At 39.7% G+C, this 24572-nt stretch overlaps 3 protein-coding genes across 3 annotated transcripts; all 3 read right to left on the bottom strand.

Moving 5' to 3' along the window:
- Positions 1 to 207: 207 nt before the first annotated feature.
- On the bottom strand, positions 208 to 3111 carry LOC116311756 (tripartite motif-containing protein 16-like). The gene has a single exon (XM_039602042.1). It carries the CDS (start codon positions 2208 to 2210, stop codon positions 522 to 524), a length of 1689 nt encoding a protein of 562 aa, XP_039457976.1. The 5' UTR covers positions 2211 to 3111; the 3' UTR covers positions 208 to 521.
- A 2920-nt stretch (positions 3112 to 6031) lies between these two features.
- On the bottom strand, positions 6032 to 8327 carry LOC120434269 (tripartite motif-containing protein 16-like). The gene has a single exon (XM_039602051.1). The coding sequence runs from the start codon at positions 8297 to 8299 to the stop codon at positions 6632 to 6634; it is 1668 nt and encodes a 555-aa protein (XP_039457985.1). The 5' UTR covers positions 8300 to 8327; the 3' UTR covers positions 6032 to 6631.
- Positions 8328 to 16622: 8295 nt separating this feature from the next.
- LOC120434256 (zinc finger protein 883-like) lies at positions 16623 to 24523 on the bottom strand. Its single transcript, XM_039602019.1, has 3 exons — positions 23989 to 24523; positions 20922 to 21186; positions 16623 to 19040 (listed from the first exon to the last, which is right to left on the bottom strand). Exons 2-3 carry the CDS (start codon positions 21169 to 21171, stop codon positions 17116 to 17118), a joined length of 2175 nt encoding a protein of 724 aa, XP_039457953.1. The 5' UTR covers positions 21172 to 21186; positions 23989 to 24523; the 3' UTR covers positions 16623 to 17115.
- Positions 24524 to 24572: the final 49 nt, after the last annotated feature.

The raw sequence follows: 24572 nt of genomic DNA, 5'->3' as shown, positions 1-24572 counted from the left end.
ATTTCTCTTTAATGGAGTTGTTTTATTTAAGACAGCTGAAAGGTCACAGAGCTGAATGAAGATTCTTCTGCTCTAAACATAAACTTTGTAGCATTTCAGAAGGAAAACTACTGCAGTTATTCTCTCAGATTAGTCTAACATTTCATTACATGATTTGAGTGAGAGTTTGGAATGAAGACAGAAGAACAGACTTTGTTCAAAGTTTTATTTATGCTAAATATCTTCAGTTTTTTCACACATTACATATTGAACATAATGAATGATCTATAAATGGATTATTATAATGATAATTAGAGTTTTGTTCATCATAATTTGTTTGTTGATTTGGGATGGGGGCGTGGGGATGACAAAATCTATCTGAAAAAGGAAGATGTGCTGATGTCTCTGTTAAGGTTTATGAAGTGGGAGAGAAACAACAGTGGAGAAATATTTTTGTAAATAAAACTACAACAATGATCAAGAGATAATAAAATGAAGCTAAAATACAGATTTAAGCCCACAGTAATATGAAAGACTTCAGTCTATTTCAGTTTAACGAATTCAGCAATTGTTTTAAAAATCAACCAGTCATCTGTGTAAAGCCAAAGTCCAGCATAGAGTGGCTGAGTGAAAGTGGTCTGGACTCTGTGGAGGAGAGTCATGGTTTCAGAGACGCTGTAGAAGGACAAAATACCTGCTCTGTGATCCAGGTACACTCCTACTCTGGAGGAACGAGGACCTGAGACACGAGTTTGGATGTTGTTGTGCCAAAACCTATAACTGTTTTTGTTGCAATCTAATGCCCAAGATTTGTCATTACGTCCAAACATACATTCATTTACAGTCCCTGCTCTCCTGATAACCTTGTATGCAACTGCTATATACACTCCTATGCCGCTCCACTCCACCTCCCAGTAACAACGTCCAGTCAGACTCTCTCTACTCAGGACCTGTTCATATCCAGTGAATCTATCTGGATGATCAGAATAAGACTGATCTTGAAAAACAAACGCTGATTTTCTGTGCCCTTCTGATAATACCAGATTTCTGTGTACCGTGTTTGGATCCAGTGTGATTTCACATGAATATTTTAAGAATCCAGCTCTGGTCTTTGCCTCTGGTCGTGACAATAAAACATCCACTTCAGTGACTGTCAGTGAAATGTTTGTCCGTTTCTCTCTCAGAATGTCCTGTAGTTTATCTCTGACCTCTGACACAGCTGCTGTCACATCCTCAAAGTAGCTCAGAGGACGGATATTGATGCTGGATGAGTCTGTAGACTCACTGAGTGCTGACAGTGAGGGGTAGTTGTGTAGAAACTGGATGTGATCCTCTGTGTGTGAGAGCTGCTTCAGCTCAGCATCTTTCCTCTTCAGCTCAGTGATCTCCTGCTCCAGCTTCTCCTCAAGCTCTTTGACTCGACTCACTTCAGTTTCCTGCTGGGATCTGATCTGCTGCTTCACATCAGAGCTTCTTTTCTGGATGAGATGGATCAGCTCAGTGAAGATCTTCTCACTGTGCTCCACTGTTTGATCAGCAGACTGATTGATGGCCTCCACCTCCTGTTGAAGCAGCTTCACATCTTTCTCTCTGTCCTGGATTCTCTGCTGGATGTTTTGTCGACTCACCTCCAGCTCTCTCTGCCTCTCAGTCCTTTCTGCTGCAGCTGAGACTGTGTCGTGGCCTTTATGTTCATCCACAGGACAGAGATAACAGATACTCTGCTGATCAGTACGACAGAACATCTTCATCACCTCATTATGACGAGAGCAGATGTTCTCCTGGAGCTTCTTGGAGGGCTCCACCAGCTTGTGTTTCTTGAATGTAGGTGAATCATAATGAGGCTGAAGGTGTTTCTCACAGTAAGATGCCAGACAGACTAAACAGGACTTGAAGGCTTTTATTTTTCTTCCAGTGCAGACATCACAGGCCACATCTTCAGGTCCAGCATAGCAGTGATCAGCAGGAGCAGCTTGGAGTCCAGTCTTCTTCAGCTGCTCCACTAAAACTGCTAACATGGTGTTTTTCACCAGGACAGGCCTCGGTGTGAAAGTTTGTCTACACTGAGGGCAGCTGTAGATTTTCTTCTCCTCCTCTCCATCCCAAAAGCCATTAATACAGTTCATGCAGTAGCTGTGTCCACAGGGAATAGTCACTGGCTCCTTCAGTAGATCCAAACAGATTGAACAAGAGAAGCTTTCTCGGTCCAGCTGAACTCCTTTCTGTGTCATTTTTTCTCTAACTGTTAGTGAGGGTGATTGTATGGTTGTGAGTTTCCTTACAATTCAAATTAATCTGAGCTATGATTTAAACATAAGGTTTGCTGTGAATGGGACTGGTCAGCTCTTATACATCACCACATGTTACACCCATCTTTAAAATGCAGATCTGAAGGGGAGGGAACAAGGAAACATTTAGACAGAGAGGAAGTGCTGATGTAGGGAGTAAGAAGAAGAGGGAGGGCTATCAGGGAGGGCTGTGACTCATTCAAGGAAGGGGATGGATTTGAGGGACGGAGACTGTATGTTATTCCCCTTTTCTGTCAAAATCTTTTGTAACAGATTTTTTAAAAATTAAATTCTCAATTCTTAGTTTCTACTTTATATCTGCTAAATAAAATGTTTCTGTTCCTTGCAATAATTCAAATACAGCAGATGTACAGACACATTAGTGACCACTTCAGGAACTGAGCTGATAAAACAGGGCTTTTTTAACACTTGTATATTATGCATTTTTACCCTACATTTTCAGTTTTTACATAGAAAAACAAACCAAAAGCACAACAAAGAACCTTCTTTTGACAATGAAAGCAACACAGTACAACACAAAATGACAAATCATAATTTCTTTTCTGAAGTTTATTTTTTGACAGTTAAACCTAATTATAATCAAGCTCATCTCATGGATGTGACTGTAGAAAGCCCAAAACTGTATTTTACACAGGAGGGACCTAAACCTTGTTGTCACAGTTAAATCTATGCAGCTCTTCATCTTGTACAGAAAGTATACAGGATGCAGTATGAGACCAACAGCACCCTACACCCTACAACAGTAACTACACTGATTAATACTGATGCAAATGGGATTAGCACACACAAAATGTGTAGAGTAAAAGTTCACTGTTGACAGCTACAGTCAGTAGACTCTGACTGTAGGATTGCAGACTGTCAGCATCTTTCTCTGAAATCAAGCTCATGTGGAATAACTTTGTTAAAACACAAGAGTCATAGAGGAACTTTTTTAACCTGTTGTGGTAAGGGATGGTCTTCATGGGCAGACATACTTTCTGTATGCCCCCACCCCCACCCCGACCATGACAGGACCATGACACACAGATTATGTTGTGACTCTTTTCATTAGTCAAATTAAACTGAATAGCTTTGTTTAGACTGGCCAGTATGAGAACTACCTTCCTATCCAAGCCACTTTAGCGAGCTGAGTTACTGTTAGGGTGTTACTGTATATTGTGAATACTATAAGTTCACATTTTTGTTTTATTTTCTTGAACAGCACGGGGCCTAAAGACAATATTAAGAGAAAAGCTATATTTTTATTATGCAAAGCACAACAGGTACAATGTGTTCTTCCACAAGAACCTCACTCTGATAAAGAAGACAACATAGAGGACCAGCTAAATTGGTCTTTTACTGCCCTCTACTGCTTTGTATTGAATCTGTTTTTCACAGTTAAATCTTAGTGGGGGTAAAAAGAGAGCCCAGAACTTTGTTTCACATAAAAGGAAAAGGCAGCTTGAGAAAAAACAAGATATTTTGTTGTCACGGTTAAATTCATGCAGCACTTTGTCTTGTGAAGAAAGTATGTCACCCTCGGTTTAACCATACTGACTAAAAGCTGCTGTATAGATGATCAACACACACAAATTTGACCCCTGCAGGGCACATTAAAGCACCACAAACTGAAAACCGATAATAATGAATTACAGTAGTCCAGCCTAGAAGTAATAAATGCATGAACTGTCATGGGGTCATGAGTTTTTTGTGGACTTATTTATATTTCGGGGGTTATCTTGAGCAGGCAGTCCTCGCTGGTCGGCCTGCCCATGTGTCTGTTTAACGTGCCTTGCTGTCATATGTTTGTTGTTGTTCTCTCCCATTCCTTCGTTTCCATCTGTACGAGTGTGTGTGTGTGTGTGTGTGTGTGTGTGTGTGTGTGTGTGTGTGTGTGTGTGTGTGTGTGTGTGTGTGTGTGTGTGTGTGGCGGTGTCCGGGGTTTCCTGTGACGTCAGGCCCAGAGAGTTTTTCCCTGCAGTGGAGCCAGCCGCACCTGAGGGATAATTACATGCACCTGTCAGCCTCGTCTGGAGGGCTAATTAACAGAGTAGCTGAGCTGCAGTCGATGCTGGATTGTTGAGAGAAATCAGTTAGTTTTGTGTGACAGTGTTTTTGGAGTTGAGAAGTGGAGTGTACTTATCAGATGCTTGTTGTTTTTCTAGAGTGTTGTGGACACGAGTTAAGGGAGTTGAGCACTCTGTACATAGACACCATGAGGGGGAAGGAAACTCACCAAGGACACTCGAGAAGTTGCAGCACGGGAACAAGAAGCAAGCACAAGAAGAAAAAACTCACACACAGAGGATTGTTTGCTCTTGTCATCATTGTTAATCACTATAAATAAATTCACAGTTTGCTGCACAGGAAGTCCTGTGTTTGTGTTTGCTTCCAGACCCCTCGGCATGAACTTGGTTTTCGGTGTCACTCTGAGTGGGCAGTGCTTTCTGTGTCTGTGCTTTCTGTTTCCTTGCCGAATTAAGGACAGATTATTTTATTCCTGAACCTGCCAGTGTTCCCAATGTTTATTTAAATTCTGATTTTGTGAGTTTAAAGTCCAAAAATAACTTTTTTGAACTGTATAACTGTGAAGTTGTATAATAGTTGTATGATTGTATAACTGTATAACTGTCAAGCTACAATTTAGTTGTGCATGTACAATGACAACAAAGGGCTTTTCTGTTCTACGTTGGTGTTTCTAAACTGGCCAATTCCTCCAGAGGTTGTGTGAGTTTAGTATAGAAAATGTGACGTGAACATTTCTGGACTAAATATGAGTGAAAGTGTTGTCCCTGAGCCTGTCATTGACTGTTCTGTCTCAATTAATTCTGTGAGACTTGGAACAAAATTAGAAAAGAACCTATTGACAATGTTTCTAAGGATGCCTCCGCCTGTATGAGGGACCAAACCTGTGGGTCCTTCTCCTACTGAGCCAGAGGCACAGCCCCAGCTTGAGCCACCGGAGCCTGCTGTGTGCCTGCGCATCACTGTGCATATTTGTTATAGTTTAGGTTATTCTGTATTTATAATAAAATATATGTGTAATTACTCATTCAAACTTTTTAAAATTGTTTTCATAGTTATTCTGGTAGCTTTAATAAATCTGGTAAAAGTAATGTTCCAGGTTTCTGCTGTAACAACTCCATTTCCTAGATTGAGAACTAATGCTCACAACTTCTTTGATAGTAAACATAATAACAAAGTCTTACTAGTTAAAAAAGTTTGTTTTCCTCTTCATGCTACAAAAATGTGCAAACTATGAAAGTTTGAACCAGATCTATAATTTCCTGTATTGCCCAAAATGAAAGTTAATTTTAAGACAACTAATGATATTTATCTGTGTGCTGATTTTTAGATGAACATTTAAACTGGACAGTAGTGTATGTACCTTTTTGTCAAACTATATTTAAATATTTAAATATAGTTTAAATATTTGGACACATTTTAAGTTAAACACTGGGTGAATACTCCCTTTCATTGGTATGTTGATCAATGAGAAGAATTCCAAGTTTTCTAAATGTACTTTAAAAATAAAAGGCATATAATAAGTTGTATAATAACACATTAATATTTAATATTTAAATATTTAAACTATATTTAAACTTACCAACGTCTTTTCTTTACATGCTGTATCATTAAACCCCATCGGGATGGTGTCCATGAATGGTTAGCACTGAAGAATTTTAATACCTGTGTTAGAATGAGATATGGTTCAGTTTGGTGTTTTTATGGAGAACAAACACGTGGAATTCATGTGCAATAACGCTTTTATTATTATCAAGTTTGATATTTGTTAGTGCAGATCATTTTAATACTATCCAACTTTTCTTGCATTTAAAAAAAAGATTTTTTTAAATGGTTAAAAAAATGTAATTCAATCTGTTGAAAGACTGGAAACAAGAAATGCCTTGAAGCTTTCACGCATCTATTTATTTATTGCCATATCTATTTTCTGCTACTTCTCCAAATGAGACACATCAAAGAAAAGTCATTTGTTCAGTGCTTAAAAATGTGGAGTAACTTTGCCTGTGATGAATCATTACATCAAAACTGTCTTTGTTGTCAAAATCAAGTAAAGCAAAGAGACTTCTTTCTATTTTATGACGCCATTTGAAGAAAGTTGAAAATATGAACTCCTAACTTTGCAGTGTTTCAGGAGGACTATTTCAGTTAGTCATTGAGATTCACATTTTCTCCACCAATTTTGAGTGAGATCCTGGAATCAATGTAGAAGAAAAAACTTTTTTCAAATTTGATTTATTGTGTTTATATTTATTTCAGAAATGTCAAAACAATGATTCAGAGAAAATAAAATGGAAACTAAAATACAGATTTGAACCCACAACAATATGAAAGACTTCAGTCTACTTCAGTTTAATGAACTCAGCAGTCTCTCCAAGCCTAAGTCCAGCATAGAGCGGCTGAGTGAATGTGGTCTGGACTCTGTGGAGGAGAGTCATGGTTTCAGAGACGCTGTAGAAGGACAAAATACCTGCTCTGTGATCCAGGTACACTCCTACTCTGGAGGAACGAGGACCTGAGACAGGAGTTTGGATGTTGTTGTACCAAAATGTATAACTGTTGTTGTCACAATTTAATGCCCAAGATTTGTCATTACGTCCAAAATTACATTCTGTCCGACTCCCTGCTCTGCTGATATTCTTGTATCCAACTGCTACATAACCCGATCCCCCACTCCACTCCACCTCCCAGTAGCAACGTCGACTCAGACTCTCTCTACTCAGGACCTGCATCCAATAAGTGAATCTGTCTGGATGATCAGAATAAGACTGTTGTTGACACAGGCGTGTTGCTTTTCTGTTCCCCTCTGATAATAACACACGTTTGTTTGCTGTGTTTGGATCCAGTGAGATTTCACATGAATATTTTAAGAATCCAGCTCTGGTCTTTGGCTCTGGTGGATCTGACAGTAAAACATCCACTTCAGTGACTGTCAGTGAGATGTTTGTCCATTCCTCTCTCAGAATGTCCTGTAGTTTATCTCTGACCTCTGACACAGCTGCTGTCACATCCTCAAAGTAGCTCAGAGGACGGATATTGATGCTGGATGAGTCTGTAGACTCACTGAGTGCTGACAGTGAGGGGTAGTTGTGTAGAAACTGGATGTGATCCTCTGTGTGTGAGAGCTGCTTCAGCTCAGCACCTTTCCTCTTCAGCTCAGTGATCTCCTGCTCCAGCTTCTCCTCAAGCTCTTTGACTCGACTCACTTCAGTTTCCTGCTGGGATCTGATCTGCTGCTTCACATCAGAGCTTCTTTTCTGGATGAGATGGATCAGCTCAGTGAAGATCTTCTCACTGTGCTCCACTGTTTGATCAGCAGACTGATTGATGGCCTCCACCTCCTGTTGAAGCAGCTTCACATCTTTCTCTCTGTCCTGGATTCTCTGCTGGATGTTTTGTCGACTCACCTCCAGCTCTCTCTGCCTCTCAGTCCTTTCTGCTGCAGCTGAGACTGTGTCGTGGCCTTTATGTTCATCCACAGGGCAGAGATAACAGATACTCTGCTGATCAGTACGGCAGAACATCTTCATCACCTCATCATGTCGAAAGCAGATGTTCTCCTGGAGCTTCTTGGAGGGCTCCACCAGCTTGTGTTTCTTTAATGGAGCCACATCATAATGAGGCTGAAGGTGCTTCTCACAGTAAGATGCCAGACAGAATAAACAGGACTTGAAGGCTTTCATTTTTCTTCCAGTGCAGAAATCACAGGCCACATCTTCAGGTCCAGCATAGCAGTGATCAGCAGGAGCAGCTTGGAGTCCAGTCTTCTTCAGCTCCTCCACTAAAACTGCTAACATGGTGTTTTTTTCCAGCAGAGGCCTCGATGTGAAGTTTCTCCGGCACTGAGGGCAGCTGTAAATTTTTTTCTTGTCCTCTTCATCCCAGAAGCTTTTAATACAGTTCATGCAGTAGCTGTGTCCACAGGGAATAGTCACCGGATCCTTCAGTAGATCCAAACAGATCGAACAAGAGAAGGTTTCTCGGTCCAGCTGAACTCCTTTCTGCGCCATTTCTCCTCTCAGTGTCAGTGACTGTGTGAGTTTCACTTCCTTATTATTGAAACTAGTCTGACCTCTGATCTGAACAACATATGTTTCTGCTGAGAATGGGGCCTGCCAGCTCTAACACGTGTTGGTTACACCCATCTTCAAAGTGCAGATCTAAAGGGGAGGGAACACAGAAAGATATGCACAGACAGGAGGTGCTTAGGTAGAGAGCAGGAAGAAGAGGAAGGGTTTTCATGCTGTGATTCATTCCAGGAAGCGGGGAGAGGCTGTGTGTTTAATTGTTTTTCTGTTCAAACCTTTATCTAAATAATATAAATATCAATAACTGGATGCCTCTCAATTCTTTATGTTAATCTGCTAAATGAATAGTTTCTGTTTCTTTTAACAGTTCAAATAGTAGAAATGAACAGCTGACAGCTTGTCAGACTCAGACTGTAAACCATAGAGACAGTTTATATATACATTTAGTCAGGGCAGTGCAGAGATGTTTAAAGGGGCGGGTGCTCACAGCTAAAAAGGGCACATAGAACCAGGCTGAAGAACAACAACTCACGTCCATCAAGAATCTAATATGGAATCACATCATACTATATCACTGTCATCAGGTGGGCACAATGCAAAGCAAACGTAGCCTATTTTTTACCAGATGGGGTACAATGTTGCTGTTTGGGGGGTTGCTTCTGCTCTTGCTCCTGATAGTGCTGGAGGGCAGGGCTGTGTTGATTTGAGATTGTAGACATTAAGAAGTCCACAGGAGAGATGGTAGCTGATTAAACAAGTGTTATGAGATAATAATAAAATGCAAAGATTGGTGACAGCACTTGGAACCATAAGGCAACAAAACTGTGGGAAACAAACTTAGCTCTGCCTGTGAATCACTCTTTGTCTCTCTTCCTCCTTCCATCTCCTCATCACTCTCCACTTGCTGTCCAAGGCACAATTTGTGATTGCATTAATCTATTATTTAATTATACATTTTAACAACTCTTGCACCTAATCCATAATAAAGTAATGATAGAAAAATATTATGGATTATTAACCAAAACTTTGTGTTTATTATTGTTTTTATACTTAAATACGTCTGCAATGCAACAACTGGTACATGTGTAATAGTACCTGTGCTCTTTTTAATCCAGCTCTGTGAGGGATCCACTGCCTTTAGCAGCCTCACACAGCTCCTTTTGTCACTCGTTCCTCCTCATGTCCTTAGAGGGCATGTCTGGACAATGTTATATAATAAGTAATAATTTAAAAAAAAAAAATCTATACACATAAAACACACACAGTGACATTTTATACCTTCTCCAGAATACTGCATATACTATGGCCACAAGATTGCATCATGGGGCTGATCCAGAATCCTTCCCGTAATATTTATTCCTAGTGCTATAATAATAAAGTAACACCAAATGACAAAAAAATAAAAGAGAACTCAAAACACTGGGTCAAAAAGACCCAGGACCATGACACTAACAATAAGATCAGATAACTCTTTATTGTCATTGCACAGTCATACTGATACATACATAATGATCCTTATTCTATATATAAAACGGAAAGAAATGGCAACTCTCTCCCAACCAATAAACATGAGAAAAAGGGTTTCAACAAAAAGGGCTTCTTACTCCTTCTAAACTGCTACCAGGTCTCAATATGTCCAGTGTAAGTAAGTAAGTAAGCAAATGAGTAACTAAGTACTTTCAGCAAACAACAAAAGATATCAGAGTTACTACTCTCAGATCTCAAAATTTATTCATTAGCTTCTGTTCAGCCCTACATAGATAGGATAGACATTTTTCAATTTGTCAATATGGGAGCATGCACTACTTCCCTTTCTCCTTTTGAGATACATTGACTGTTTCAGATAGAAGAAATCAGGACTTCGCGTGTTCCATAGGTTGCTTCCTTGTTTTACAAGGTTAAAGAGAAGTAGCAGCAGTAAAAGCAGATGCAATACTCAGAGGCAAGTTTAAGAGATTTATTAACATGAGCCAAATGACCATGAGCCATGAGCCATGAGCCAAATGAGTAGAGGACAGGGATTCATGAAGAGGAGCAATGGGCTGATAGGATGTGAAGGGGTGGAGAGTGGGCAGGCAGGTGAGATCCTTCTAAAAGTTGAGTTTATTTGGTAGAGATGTTTTCAAGGGAGCTTCATCCAGAGGAATGCTAACAGGATACTGACACACGGAGGAGGTTCAGAGACAAAGAGCAAGGATGAGTAAACAGCACAATAACAATGTCTGGCAGCTTTTGGAAACAGAATATGATCGCCAACAGTGCTGGTTTAGTTACTTGAAAAAAGTAATTAGTAACTAATTACTGATTACTTCTCAAAAAAGTAATCACATTACTTTACTGATTACTTATTTTCAAAAGTAATTAGTTACTCACTTACTTAGTTACCTTTTAAAAACATGATACACAACCAGAATAGGTAATAAAGCAACAGACCTTTCAGCCCAATTCAACTTTTTCTGTATAATTCATCATATTAAATGTAATCAAATGAAAAAGTCTTTTTTTAAAACTTGTTTTGTTAGTTTTAATCTTTTCACTTTATGCATCAAGCAAAAATTAAATTATATGCAAGAGTCTTTGACTTGAAGAAATTTGTTTAACACTGAAACCTATTTTCTGCATATTCCAGCATATAAAATAAAATAATTTTTTGTGTTTACACTCTTTCAAATACATGCAAGTTAAAGACAGCAGAAAATAAATAAAACCAAAGATGCAGCGGCACTGAGTCCTGTTGCTCTTAAATCAATTGTCACCTGCAGGAGTGGGGCTGGTGGAGGTTTGCCCGGTGTTGCAGCCGTCATGTCAGTGGGAGGATCCGGGGGTTTCTCTGTGAATTTCACATTTCCGTGGCAGCGTGCTCTGTGCTTGCTCAGAAGTTTAGGGTTTTTTTCGCTGTAAAAAGAAATTTTCTTCCCACGCAGTGTACAGCAGATGCTAATGTTTTTGTCACTTTTTATGGAATCAAACTCAAAGTAAGGTCAGTACGTTCATGCTTTAAATGCTGCATGGTCGTACTCTCTCCCACACTCCATATTATCCATTGTTGATCTGCACACGTCTGTTACCACGAACGTTGCACGGGCTTACATTACGTCATTGTTATGAGACACTCTCACAAACAAAATCACGGATTAGTAACGTAGTAACGCAGTGTGCTTATGGGAAAGTAACAGTAATCTAATTACTTTTCTTGTAATAGTAATCCCTTACTTTACTCATTACTTGAAAAAACGAATCAAATTACAGTAACACATTACTTGTAACGCATTAATGCCCATCTCTGATCGCCAACTTCCACACATGTAAGAAGAACAAACATGCAGCATACAGGAGGGCTCAGCAGGCCCCAGACCCAGTCTCTCACACACACACACACACACACACACACACACACACACACACACACACACACACACACACACCCCCTTCGAGCTGCCATCAAGCAGATGATGAAATTTCAGTAATATTTCAAGAATTTTACTGTTGCTGATTCTGTATTTTGATGATAGCATAGCATAGTTTATTTATATAGCACTTTAAAAACAACACATGGCCGACTGCCATGTGTTAGACTGCCTAATGTGAAGAGGAAGATCATTCCAAAGTTTCGGAGCCACAATAGAGAACGCTGGGTCTCCTCTAAGTTTCAAACGTGATTTAATGACTGAGAGCAACAGCTGCTCAGCTGACTGGAGTGAACGAGAGGGGACATATCACTTCAGCAGATCGGACAAGTATACAGGTGCCAGACCATTTAAGGATTAAAAAACTAATAAAAGGATTTTAAAATGGATCCTAAAATCAATTGGAAGCCACTGTAGGGAGGCCAGAACCGGAGTAATATGCTCAAATTTCCTTTTACCAGATGAAGATCTTCAAATAAAATAAACTTTCCATCTTGTATAACGTGTTCTAGGTTTTCATCCCTTTCTCATGCCACTATGAAAAATTTTGTATTTTAATTTTAGTTTTCGTGGGATAAGTGAAGACTTAGTTTTAAGAATTCACACCAGGCTGTCAGAGACATATTTATGTTAAGGCTTTTAAAGCACTTATGATGTTTAATACTGGAGCTTATGAAAGGCAAATTAGAACTTTTTACTTTTCTACCAAATGTCAAAATATCAACCATTAATTTCCTGGTTTATCGGTAACAGCTTCTGAAAAGCAAGTCTACGACAGTGGTCTGTTTGACCAACACCAGCCACTCAGCAACACCAGTTAATGTGAAACAACAGTTGTAGTTGATAACTTAACTAGTGTGAGGGGATTTTAGCTCCTTTTGTTAACGTGTATGCTCCCGAGTGGAAGCATTTTGGTGTTGGTTGTGTGCAATTGTTTGTGAGTGACTTAAAACTGTTTTAGTGATGATGCATATTGAAAGTGTTACGGGTCCGAAATTGAGGACGAGAGTAAAACAATGATGGTCCAGAAGAGGTCGATCAAACAATTGATTTTAATGAATACACGCAGCGTGGGGAGACGTACACTGGAAACCATCAGTTGTAAATCCCCGTCCAAAAATACACTTCAGATTGCTTTTATAACATCAGGGTATTATGACGCCCCCTCATGCGTTTACAAGCACATAATTTGCATATTTTACAGACAATGAGCAATTTTAAGAGATAAATGCAGACACAGAAGTTCCCCTTTCTGGCATCCATCCAAATATGGTGATGATCTCAGGCCTTTGAGGTCCCCATGGACTTGTCCTCCTCTTTGCGTCACCTGTTGCTAGGCAAACTCAAATGCAACAAGAAGCTGAATCCATTCAGGCCTTCACTCAAGCCTGCTTCTTGATTATATGTATTATTGCAAATGCTTGTTATGTGGTTTAATGCAATGTTAATTAATACAATGATAATGCCAATAATAAGTATAAGTAGCAGTAAAATATTCCTTATTCCACACTCCCTCTTTTGACCCTGTTCACAAACAGGGTCACCACACTCCGTTGAGTCACTCTTCAACCCACTCTGTCACCTCTGGATCCATTAATGGCATCATGGGCCCCGAAACCACCATTCCCAGGTCCACTGCCTTCGCTCTGACCCTCTCTAGCCGTCCCCTGACTCAGCAAATCAGACGATAACCTCATGTCATCTAGGTGGTCCAGTAATAAAACGCCAGCTCCCACTTGAAAACACTTCATGCTTAAGTGGTCTCTGCTCCTTTCCTGGGTCCCTCTCTAGTGGAAATCTAGTGGAATGGACCCTCGTCACCAATCACTAAGTAAACTGAATTGGCGCAGGTCTCAAATAAGAAGCAGAAGACACTTGGGCCCTCGCTCAGGCCTGCTACTAGATTTATGTGTATTGTAAGCATGCATGCAATTAACCTGCTATGTTCTCATCTTCCCTCAACATGTATCACCTGGACACTCTCACCAGTGAAGCTTAAAACCCTCTTGGATAGAACATCAACTCTAAACTAGCACAGATATGCAATGTGTATAAAATGAACTAAACCTGTGAATAGAATGAATGTGATGACAAACATATTCAATGCAATATGAACCCTGTAAACAATATTACTGATAAACAATGCTGTAAAACATGTTCTTAATGCAATCATAATAATGCAGATTATATAGTAGGAATAAAAGAATTTCTGAATCCCCACATTCCCTCTTCTGACATTCCGACAAGGAATGTCACCACACCTTATGTTGCATCACTCCTGCCCCACTCTATGGGTTCTAAGTTCATCCAATAGATGCCTCAACCCAGCCAGGGTTCGCAACCCTTGCCATTATCTTTACCAACAATCCTCTGACACAAGGAATGATACAACAACTAGCGATGACCAGTATTCCCAAAAATACAGTCAAAGAAAACATCACTGACATAGCCACACCTTTCCATTGTCCAAACACAGATGTCATCCAGGACGCCAGCAGATTTTCGATACCTGAGTGCTCATGCATGGTTTTAGACAATTCGATTTTGCTCTCCCGTCAGTGAACTCGGACCCAATTGTTCTCACGAACCCCATCATGGCGTCCCTGGTTTGGTTAGAGAGTCTCAGCAGGTTGTAATGAACATAATGCGGCCAACATTTCTATTAGGCGTTACCCAAAGAAATATACTCTCCAATCCTGCAGCTACCTGACTTACCAGCTTGTACTCATTAGGAACTCCCCTGGGCACTCCTGTGGAGTCTATCCAGGTCGGCGAGTTCAAACGAGGATCATATGCATGGGTACCCTGGGTCCCTCTTTTGGCCAAAATGTATCTCTTACGTATGGCAGCTAAAGGACCCGTAACAAAAGGATGTGTGTTTGAGTGTTAGTTTGTATCTTTTAACAGTAATGTTTACCTGCTAATACCAAGTAAGTTAAACGTGCCATGTGAATTGGAAAGCAGTAACCACTACTGACGATGTGTCCCAAATTTTAATATGATAATCAAGATCAGATCTCTAATCCCTAAACCTAACCAAGGAAGGTAAAAAAAAAAAAGGCAGACTAGCTTGGGATAAAAGACCGAAACACCCTGTGAAGTTGAGGCACACAACGATGTCCCACTGGTAAAGTTTCTGGGCTGCCTTTCCTCATAATAGCCATCCCTCAAGACTTTCTCCATTTGAACCAATGCATTATCAGGGATTGTAACATCTAGTCCTTTTACTGAATGAGTTATTATTAATGTTATTCCTGAGGCCATATTCTTTACTAAACTAACATGTATGTATTAAGTGTATTAAGTCAAATTTTTGATTTGCACTTGTAGCATATAAAATAGGTTATGTATGATTCTCTTCTATTTAAAGGGTTTTTTGACCAGTTTGACAACATGCTAATTCTTTGACTGGCCTTGGGAACTTGCTGTTGGTAACAAACAAATGCAGTGCTCAGTGGAGTTGGTCTGATAATGTAAAATAGAGAAAGGGGGGAAAAAGAAGGAAAAAGCAAATATTGCGTCTAGAGAGTGATACTGCGTCTAATGAGCCCATTTTGAGAAGCCACAGCTCACTCCATCGTTCCAATCAACATAGCGGGCAGCCTTGTGGGGATTTGAACAGCCGTTTCTGCTTTCTTTAGTCTTCGATAAGCCAGGGCAAAGCCAGCGCCGATCAGCAAGAACCCTGTTATCATGGTTCCAAAAAAGGTAGATGTCTTCAATGTCCTCGATCGACAGTCCCGCCAGGCACACGACCCTCCAGTCCTTCCACTCGTCCATTGTGTATCCAGCAGGGAACATCCCTCCAGGACACAAGGGCTCTCCCGAACCCAGGCTTCTCGTCGAGAAGAGGGTGTCAATTGCATTCAGGGACCAGTTGATCAAATCCATAATTCCTCTTAGGTTTTAGAGAACAGACTGTGAGACTCTTCGAGGGAGAGAAGTAGACAAGACTAGACAGAGACATGAGAGAGCCAAGCAGGAAAGATAAGGGAAGGGAGAGGGAGAAAGTGCGACCGCCTTCGTCAAGACCCAGAGAAGTTACTTGTCATATGTTGCTTGTCATGTGTTTCAATGGTGTATTAACAGCCATGTGCTTTTTTGTGCTGAGGTGTTTCTTTCTGTTCTCAAACTGTTCTCCCATTAGGAGTTCAGTCTGGGTGGAGTTTTTTCTCCTCCTCTCACCTCATTTTGTGTAATTTCGTTGTTTTTTTGCCTATCAGCCTACCTCTCTGACCTGTTTCCCCAATGTGATGTCTGTCTAAAGCAGAGGTTCCCAAAGTGTGGGGCCCGCCCCCTGGGGGGGGGGGCGCAGTATGAAAAGAAAAAAAAAAGAATGCTTGGACACTGCTAGCATAATGGACAGGTTTTTGACGGGGCTCCCACACAAACGTAAAGCAAGAGATGAAGCATTGCCAAATATGTTTCCAAACCAACCTTTCAAGCCAAAGACTAGAAAATATGGTGAAGCATATCTTCCCTTTGGCTTCACCTGCACAAGTGCCAAGGTAGGTCTCTGCGACAGAATTGGTTTTCCCTGCGTTGGGAAACAAAGGGGGGCCTGACAAAAAAAGTTTGGGAAACAATGGTCTAAAGTATGTTTGGTCAGAAGGTTCCTTGTAAGTGTGCATGCGCCACCTAGCATGCTGCCTGCTGTAACCCATAATTTCCTTTGGGATTAATAAAGTATATCTGATTCTGATTCTGAAGAAATAAATAACCACGAAAACCTTTAAGTAATATTTACAATTACACATAACTCATACTCATATACAACAGAACTAAACAATAAATAACAGTACAGGCATGAAATTTCCCCTGAAGTTAAGCAGAAGTCCACCATGACATATTTACTGGTTTTTAATAATAATTAATGACCAATAATTATTACAATTGTAATATTGTAAACAACAGACATTTACAATTGATGATTGTCACATGTACAACACTAGAACAACTGGAAAATATGAGTTTAGATAAATAAAGGGATTTAAATAAATCAGAGATTCATCAATATATCATGCGAATGAGGTAATAATTTAAATAAACAATTCTCAAAGCTCTTTGATAATAGTTTAGCTCACAAGTTGAATAGATTAGTATATGCTGCAATATTGAATGCTGTAACTCATGTTTGATTCCTACCTGATTCCTTTTGCTGCGCCTATTTTTCTACTTTCTTGTCATGCTCTCCCTATTGTCTTCACTATGCTATCTGATAAATGTGAAAGTGCCCCAAAGAATTCTGTCTTTAAGTGTTCTAAACAGAAACTATACCATAGATAAGAATGGGGTCTTTTTCCTCAGGTCTTGCAGTGATTTCGTTTCTCACCTGTGTGAGAAAAAAAACTCCTGACAGTAGCTCTCCCACATTTTGTAAGAGTGAAACTTTCAACCAGTATGAATTCTCATGTGTCTTTTCAACTGTGTCGTGTAACGAAATCTTTTTTCACAGGTGTTACAAGAATATGGTTTCTCCCCTGTGTGAATTCTCATATGAGTTTTCACATTGACCATATGACTAAATCTTTTCCCACAGGTGCCACAAGAATGTGGCTTCTCACCAGTGTGGAACCTAGTGTGAGATTTTAATGCTGATAAGTTACAAAATCTTTTCCCACATGTGGTACAAGAATGTGGTTTCTCTCCTGTGTGAATTTGCATGTGACGTTCCAATGTTGATTTCTGAAAGAATCTTTTCCCACAGGCACTACAAGAATAGGGCTTCTCACCTGTGTGAGTTCTCATGTGAGTTCTCAAGTTCATCATATGTCTGAATCTTTTACCACAAGTGCTACAAGAATGTGGCTTCTCACCTGTGTGAATTTGCATGTGACGTTCCAATGTTGATTTCTGACTGAATCTTTTGCCACAGGTACTACAAGAATAGGGCTTCTCACCTGTGTGAGTTCTCATGTGAGTTTTCAAATTCATCATATGACTGAATCTTTTCCCACAAGTATCACAAGAATGTGGCTTCTCACCTGTGTGGAATCTAGTGTGAGATTTTAATGCTGAGAAGTCACTAAAATCTTTCCCACAAGTGCTACAGGAATAGGGCTTCTCACCTGTGTGAGTTCTCATGTGAGTTTTCAAGTTCATCCTATGACTGAATTGTTTTCCACAGGTGTTACAAGAATATGGTTTCTCCCCTGTGTGAATTCTCATATGAGTTTTCAAATTTACCATATGACTGAATCTTTTCCCACAGGTTCCACAAGAATGTGGCTTCTCGCCTGTGTGCATCCTAATGTGAGATTTTAATGCTGATAAGTTACAAAATCTTTTCCCACAAATGGTACAAGAATGTGGCTTCTCACCTGTGTGAATTCGCATGTGACGTTCCAATGTTGATTTCTGACTGAATCTTTTGCCACAGGTACTACAAGAATAGGGCTTCTCACCTGTGTGAGTTCTCATGTGAGTTTTCAAGTTCATCATATGACTGAATCCTTTCCCACAAGTATCACAAGAATGTGGCTTCTCACCTGTGTGGAATCTCATGTGAGTTTTGAATGCTGAGAAGTTACTAAAATCTTTCCCACAAGTGCTACATGAATAAGGCTTCTCACCTGTGTGAGTTCTCATGTGAGTTTTCAAGTTCATCATGTGACTGAATTGTTTTCCACAAGTGCCACAGGAATAGGGCTTCTCACCTGTGTGACATCTAATGTGAGTTTTTAAGTTTATCGTTTGCCGGAATCTTTTTCCACAGATGCTACAAAAATATGGCCTTTCACCTGTGTGAATTTTCATGTGTCTCTTCAAACTTGACAACTCACTAAATCTTTTATCACAGGTGGTACAAGAATAAGGTTTCTCACCCATGTGGACTTTCAAATGTCTAGTGAGGCTGTATTTATCGTGAAAAGTTTTACCACAAGCGTTGCATTTTACACAATTTTTATTTTTAATAGATTTACACTGACTCTCTGATACTGGTGAGTTGTGTATTATATTACTGTGACTATCGTTTCTGTTAAGTCTCATTTTCTTCAGCTCCCAATTTCTAGCCGATCCCAGGTCCACATGGTGACCTTCTTTCCAATCATGCATGTTTGGTTCATAAGAGTTAAGAGAAAGAAGCTGGTTCCTGTTTGGTTCTAGTTCATTGAGGTCACTTTGCTCGTAAAAAGGAATCACCATAAACGTATCAGTTTCCTGCTTCAGTAGAAACTGTTCTGCCTCCTGACTGGTGCAGAGTTCCCCCTGTTCCTCTTTAATCTGTGGAGGATCTGGGTGCTCCAGGTCCTGGTTACAGATCTGTTGGTCTGTCAGAACCTCCTCCTTGTTACACTCAATTTGGTGAATCAGATCTGATGGGACAAATGGGAAAAATGTGTTTATGAAAGAAAAGTGTAATTCAAAAATGACTGTTGAGTTCTGACACTCTTATTAGAAAAGCTCAATATTTGTTAAAAGGCAGAGTTTTTAAACATCCAGAGTTCTTCATATAACATTTTACAGAATTTTCAGTTAGTTTTAAGTACATATGTTTAAATACAAACATCAATTAAATTACAAAACAGAAACTGAATTAACACACCTAATGTAAAATAACATGAAAAATCTATAACTGTCAGTAACCATAAATTTTTATTTTTACCGTCCCAACTTTAACATAATTTTAATATACCGTCTTTTGTTTGACTTTAACAGTATAAATACGATTCTAAAATTTAATGCAAGCAGTGCATAACATCACTTAGAATTAAAATTGTTTTATAATGTAAAACATATTATTACTGTGTGATGTGTATTTTCTAACAGTTCTTTAATGGGTGGGTGGGGGGTATGCATCTTTAATGATACAATTAAAATAATTCAATGATTTTATTTAATTTTTGTATTATAATAATATCATTAAACGTGAAGATGAAAGGGTTAATTCATAAATTCTGCCCAGCAACAGCCCGTGGGACAAAAACCTGATGTAACTGAAAAGATACAGAGAGTTGTGTGCGAGGGTGTAAAAGAGACCTGCAACATCTCAAGGGCAGAGCTCTCATGACTGTAGAACTGTGATGTTTGATGTGTGTTAGCTCTCTTACATGCAGTACAGTGGTCCCTTGCTATAACGCGGTTACAGCGTTTTCTCCCCAACAACGAAACGTTTTGCAATTTCAAAGGCTCCTGCGGTAGCGCCCAAAAGGCAGACGAAGATGCTAACCATCGCACAAAAAGTTGGACTTCTGGACATGCTAAAGGAAGGTAGAAGCTACCGTATTTTTCGGACCATAAGGCACACCGGATTATAAGGTGCATTAAGCGAAACAAAACAGTTAGATAAGTCAAACTTTACTTTACTCATTCTTCTTGCTTCCTCTACTTCCGTACCATTGATTGTTTAATGTTGAATTCTCTCGCAGCTGCTCTATTCCCATGTTCTGGACCTGAAAACTGGGTTTGATCTTTGGTTTCATTCATTACTTTTCTCCGAAGGTTTGAACTTTAAAATTGTTTAAACAAGAGAGGAAAGTATGAAAATGTTCATGCCTGTCTGAGAAAAGTGTATAAAGTGTGTAGTGAGGGGTTTTGCAGCCTTAAAACATCTATAATAATTGTAAAAAATAAAATTGGCTACTTTGCGGATTTCACCTATCGGGGTTTATTTTGAGAACGTAACTCCCGCGATAAACAAGGAACCACAGCTGACCGTGTTGCACACTTTATTAACAGAAAATTCCCCGACAGCTCTGAACAAAATTTGTGCTGTTTGGAATTTCACTGGATCTGCAAATTTCAGTAGTTCAAGCTTTAAGAAGAGTGATCCCTATAACCTGCATTGTGTTATGATGCAAACTAGAAAGTTGCATCTAATCTCATTTTCAGGTTGTAACATTAATTACACTCTCAAATTAACAGAAATCAGATTTGTTTTGGTCGTTTAAACTGTTTAAACTGTTGAAAGTTACCAAAGACAATTTAAAATCCAAACTGTAGTTTAAGAACTGTGTCATTTAGTTTCCCCTTTTGAGTCATACAAAGTGCAGGCTTGATTTTAAATGTTAACAATTTTAGAAAACAGATGCATTAACACTATTTATTGAAGTCAATTCTTAATGTTTTTTTGTGCCTTTAAAAGTAATAACTTTTGTAAAAAAAAACAAAAACCAAACAAACTAGTAACTTTGGGCTCTGACTGAAATCCTACATGAGTCATATTCATTTTATCATACCTTTACAGTTTTACATACCTGTGCTGTCTAGGTTTGTTTTCGGTTTCCAGATGGTATCCAGCAGTTTGCGCCGCTCTTCACCAGTCCAGACAATGATGCCTTCGGGCTCCTGCTTCACTACAAGTTGTTCTCCCTCATGATTAATGCAGAGTTCATCCTGTTCCTCTTTAATCTGTGGAGGCTCTGGGTCCTCCTGGTCCAGACTGGACTTCCTCCCCTGGTTGAAGTCCTGCCAGTCATCCAGACCCTCCTCTTCCTCACACTTCATATTGCCTTAGGAAGTCTGGAGGAACAGTGGGACACAAGAAAATGGTTACTAATGTGATGACCGGAAAATACACTTGTGAGCAAATATATTCCAGCAGGGCTGTACACTGTGAGCATGTTGCTCACATTTGTTAGTAAAGCTGAAAGTGTGTTTCAGGAACAACGTGCGAGTGCTAAATGGTAAATGGACTAACACTTTTCTACTCTCCTGGAGCACCGAAAGGGCTGACTGCAGGTTTACCCAACCTTATAATCAGTACATCTGCACAATGACTGAAACCAGTGAATGAACAGCGAGCAGTGAGGTCAGTTCCTTGATCATTAATATGCAGATTGTAATGACTATTCTTCTTGTATCAAGATGGCGGCGCGAGCAGTCGCAGCGGCCCGGCGCTCTCCTTACTGGCAGACTTCAGCAGAAAGCCAGCATCATCATTAAAGACCCCTCGCACCCTGGACACTCACTTTTTTCCCCCCCTTCCCTCTGGTAAACGCTACAGGTCCATCAGGTCGAAGACAAACAGACTCAACAGAAGTTTTTACCCACAGGCTGTCAAACATGCCCTACCTCCACCCTGATTGGAGGATAACTGCACTGCCAACACTCATGGACATTACACCTTATTTATAAATCGTATTTCTGTTTATACTTCAATGCAAACAACACCCCTACCTCTTTAAACTGTATTTATTATAACATTATTTAGTATAGTTCCACAGCACCCCCACCCCATCCTCACTCAATGTGCAATATCATCCCCCGCCACACACTCAATGTGCAATATCACTGATCACACTGCACCTCTCAATGCACCTGCTAGTTAGATGGCATGTATGTGTATGTATATAGATGTAAGCGTGTATGTGGAAATATGTGTGTGTATGCATGTGTATCGATGCAAATATGTATATATACATATATGTATGTGCGTGTATGTTTGCAGGTGTATGTATAACTTGTACATATCTTTCTTGTGTAAATGTAAATTTGTCATTGTGTAAATACTTACGCTATTGTGTACTTCACACACATGGAGAGATGCCAAACTGCCTTTCACTGTTCTTGTAACAGTGACAATAAAAAGCTATTCTATTCTATTCTATTCTATTCTATTCTATTGATCAATAACCACTGATCAAAGACTCCTTGAAGAGGTGATTTACATGAAAAGGGAAAGACAATCTCTGAATCAAGGAGGGGGCCTATGGATACATCTTTCACCATCTTACAATGCTGTGAGTGCAGCCATTATTGGTACTCATGGCCATTGATCAATGGTCTTTGATCAGTGGTCATGACAATTTGCATATTAATGATCAAGGAACTGACCTCACAGCCCATTGTTCATTCAGTAGGCTTGTTTCAAGTCCTTGTGCAAATGTACTGTTTATAAGGTTGGGGAAACCTGCAGTCAGCTGAGACTGAAGAAGTCACTTGGATGAGTGATGAAATATTTCTACCACTGAAAACACTACGTCCAGATGACCAGAATCTTTTGGGGATTTTAATACCTGGATGATTTAGTATGCATCAAGACAGTAAAAAGATGTAAAATTGTTATTAACATTTGTTTATTACACCAGAATGAAAACATTGCATTTAATTTTAAAGTTGCTGAGACAAGCTAGCTAATCAGGAGGTTAGTTGTGGCAGCAGACGCCACACTGTCACAACCACCGCATGGCCTGCTGCACCTCAAAGACACAAGTATCCAGATTTGGTTAAAAGATCTGCCCTGATGACCCGAAAGACTGGAAATAGGTCTGTAATTACTAATTACCAAGAGATGTCAGTTATTTTTCTTGAGTAGCCCTGTGATTATGGCACATTTGAGAGAAATTAAATACATTTTTAACAGTTTGATGGGGATGACATCAAGTAAAGAAGTGCAAGGCTTTAAAGTCCTCTTGTTAAATGGAATAGTCATATCTAGCTGACCATGGAATCAAGCTGCTTTCTGTCTCTGATCTGATATGGAGTATAAACTCAGTCTCTAATTAAATTTTAGAGATTTTTGTAAGTGTATAAATCTCAATCCTGAAGATCTCTGATCTTTACTTGTGCATTAATCATTGCTTAAACACTCATCCGAGAGCAGGGCTGTGAACAAGTGCAGCACACAAAGGGGGAGAAAGAGACGGTCATCTGAAGGCAGACATGGGGGGGGGGGATTCACATCTTCGATCCTCATTAAAAAATAATGATAACAAAAACATGAACATCATTTTTTCTTCTTATATCACAAACATTATAGCTTTATAACTACATTAGCTGTATTCATATGAAACTGTATTCATTTATACACATTGTTACTTTGCAGGACAGTGCTCTTCTTTTACAGCTATTCTGTATGGGGGGTGGATTTAAAAAGTCGATTTCCCGATTCAAAACGATTTTAATATGAATAATGAGTTATCGATTCATTAAATCCTGATTTAATTTGATCGATTTTTAAATGTAAATGTATTTTGCCAGAAATACCAGAATTGCGACTTAAAGCTCACAAAACAATTTCAACCGTCAATCGGCTAAAACAGCAAATGATTAAAGGGCAGGTAACCGCAAAAAGACGTAAACACAAAGGACAAAACCCGACGGCACGGACACGCCGTGCGGTGAAAACCCGCCGGGTTTGTCACTCTCCGACCAAAATACACTGAACCGGCGTCTGCCCCCCTGGATGTTAATACTAAAGGTTTGCTGTTTAAAGATAGAGAAGAAGTCCTCGATTTTAGTCTGTTAGCCAAAACTGAGCTCAGTCCTGTATGATTGGTATTCCTGTGTTCGTTCGCTGAGACCATCACCAGTTTTACATACCTGTAATGTGAGACTTTATCTCAGATTTCCAGCTGATTTCCAGCAGTCTGTGCTGACTGATCTCCTCATACAGGACGATCCTATCCTAACCTCTGAGATTTCTTGAGCAGCAGCGTCTCCTCCTCTCAGACACAACGGGACAGAGTAGCGTCGGGTCCTTCTTCCTTTTGTTTAATGGCGGTTGGCAAACAGCAAAATGGCGCATTACCGCCACCAACTGGTGTGGCGTGTGGACCGAACTGTTATTTAAAAAAATGAAATCCTCCCAAAACAAATTAGTCTGCTTTAAGAATCAAAATAGGGTCTGATAACTTTCACTTCTCGAGTTCGTACGAAACAAATCAATCAAGTCGAGTTTCACTTTCATATCACCAACCTGATCAATTCTTCTTTCAGCATCATATGTCTGACATTGCATTACGCATCATTTCCGTTCTTCCTCTTCTCCTTTTAAATTTTCGTCCGATTGGCTGCATTAAAAGCATATTGTTGCCGTCCTCAGGACATCCGTGGAGGTATTCATGAATTTTGGCACAGCTGTGAACACACTAAGCTGAAGTGCTTTAACCTCCACTGCATCCCTG

Source organism: Oreochromis aureus, linkage group 18 (assembly GCF_013358895.1).
Source record: "Oreochromis aureus strain Israel breed Guangdong linkage group 18, ZZ_aureus, whole genome shotgun sequence".
Taxonomy (NCBI): Eukaryota; Metazoa; Chordata; class Actinopteri; order Cichliformes; family Cichlidae; genus Oreochromis; species Oreochromis aureus.
Note: the sequence above shows the minus strand (reverse complement) of the source record. Positions and strands in the feature narration are given on the sequence as shown.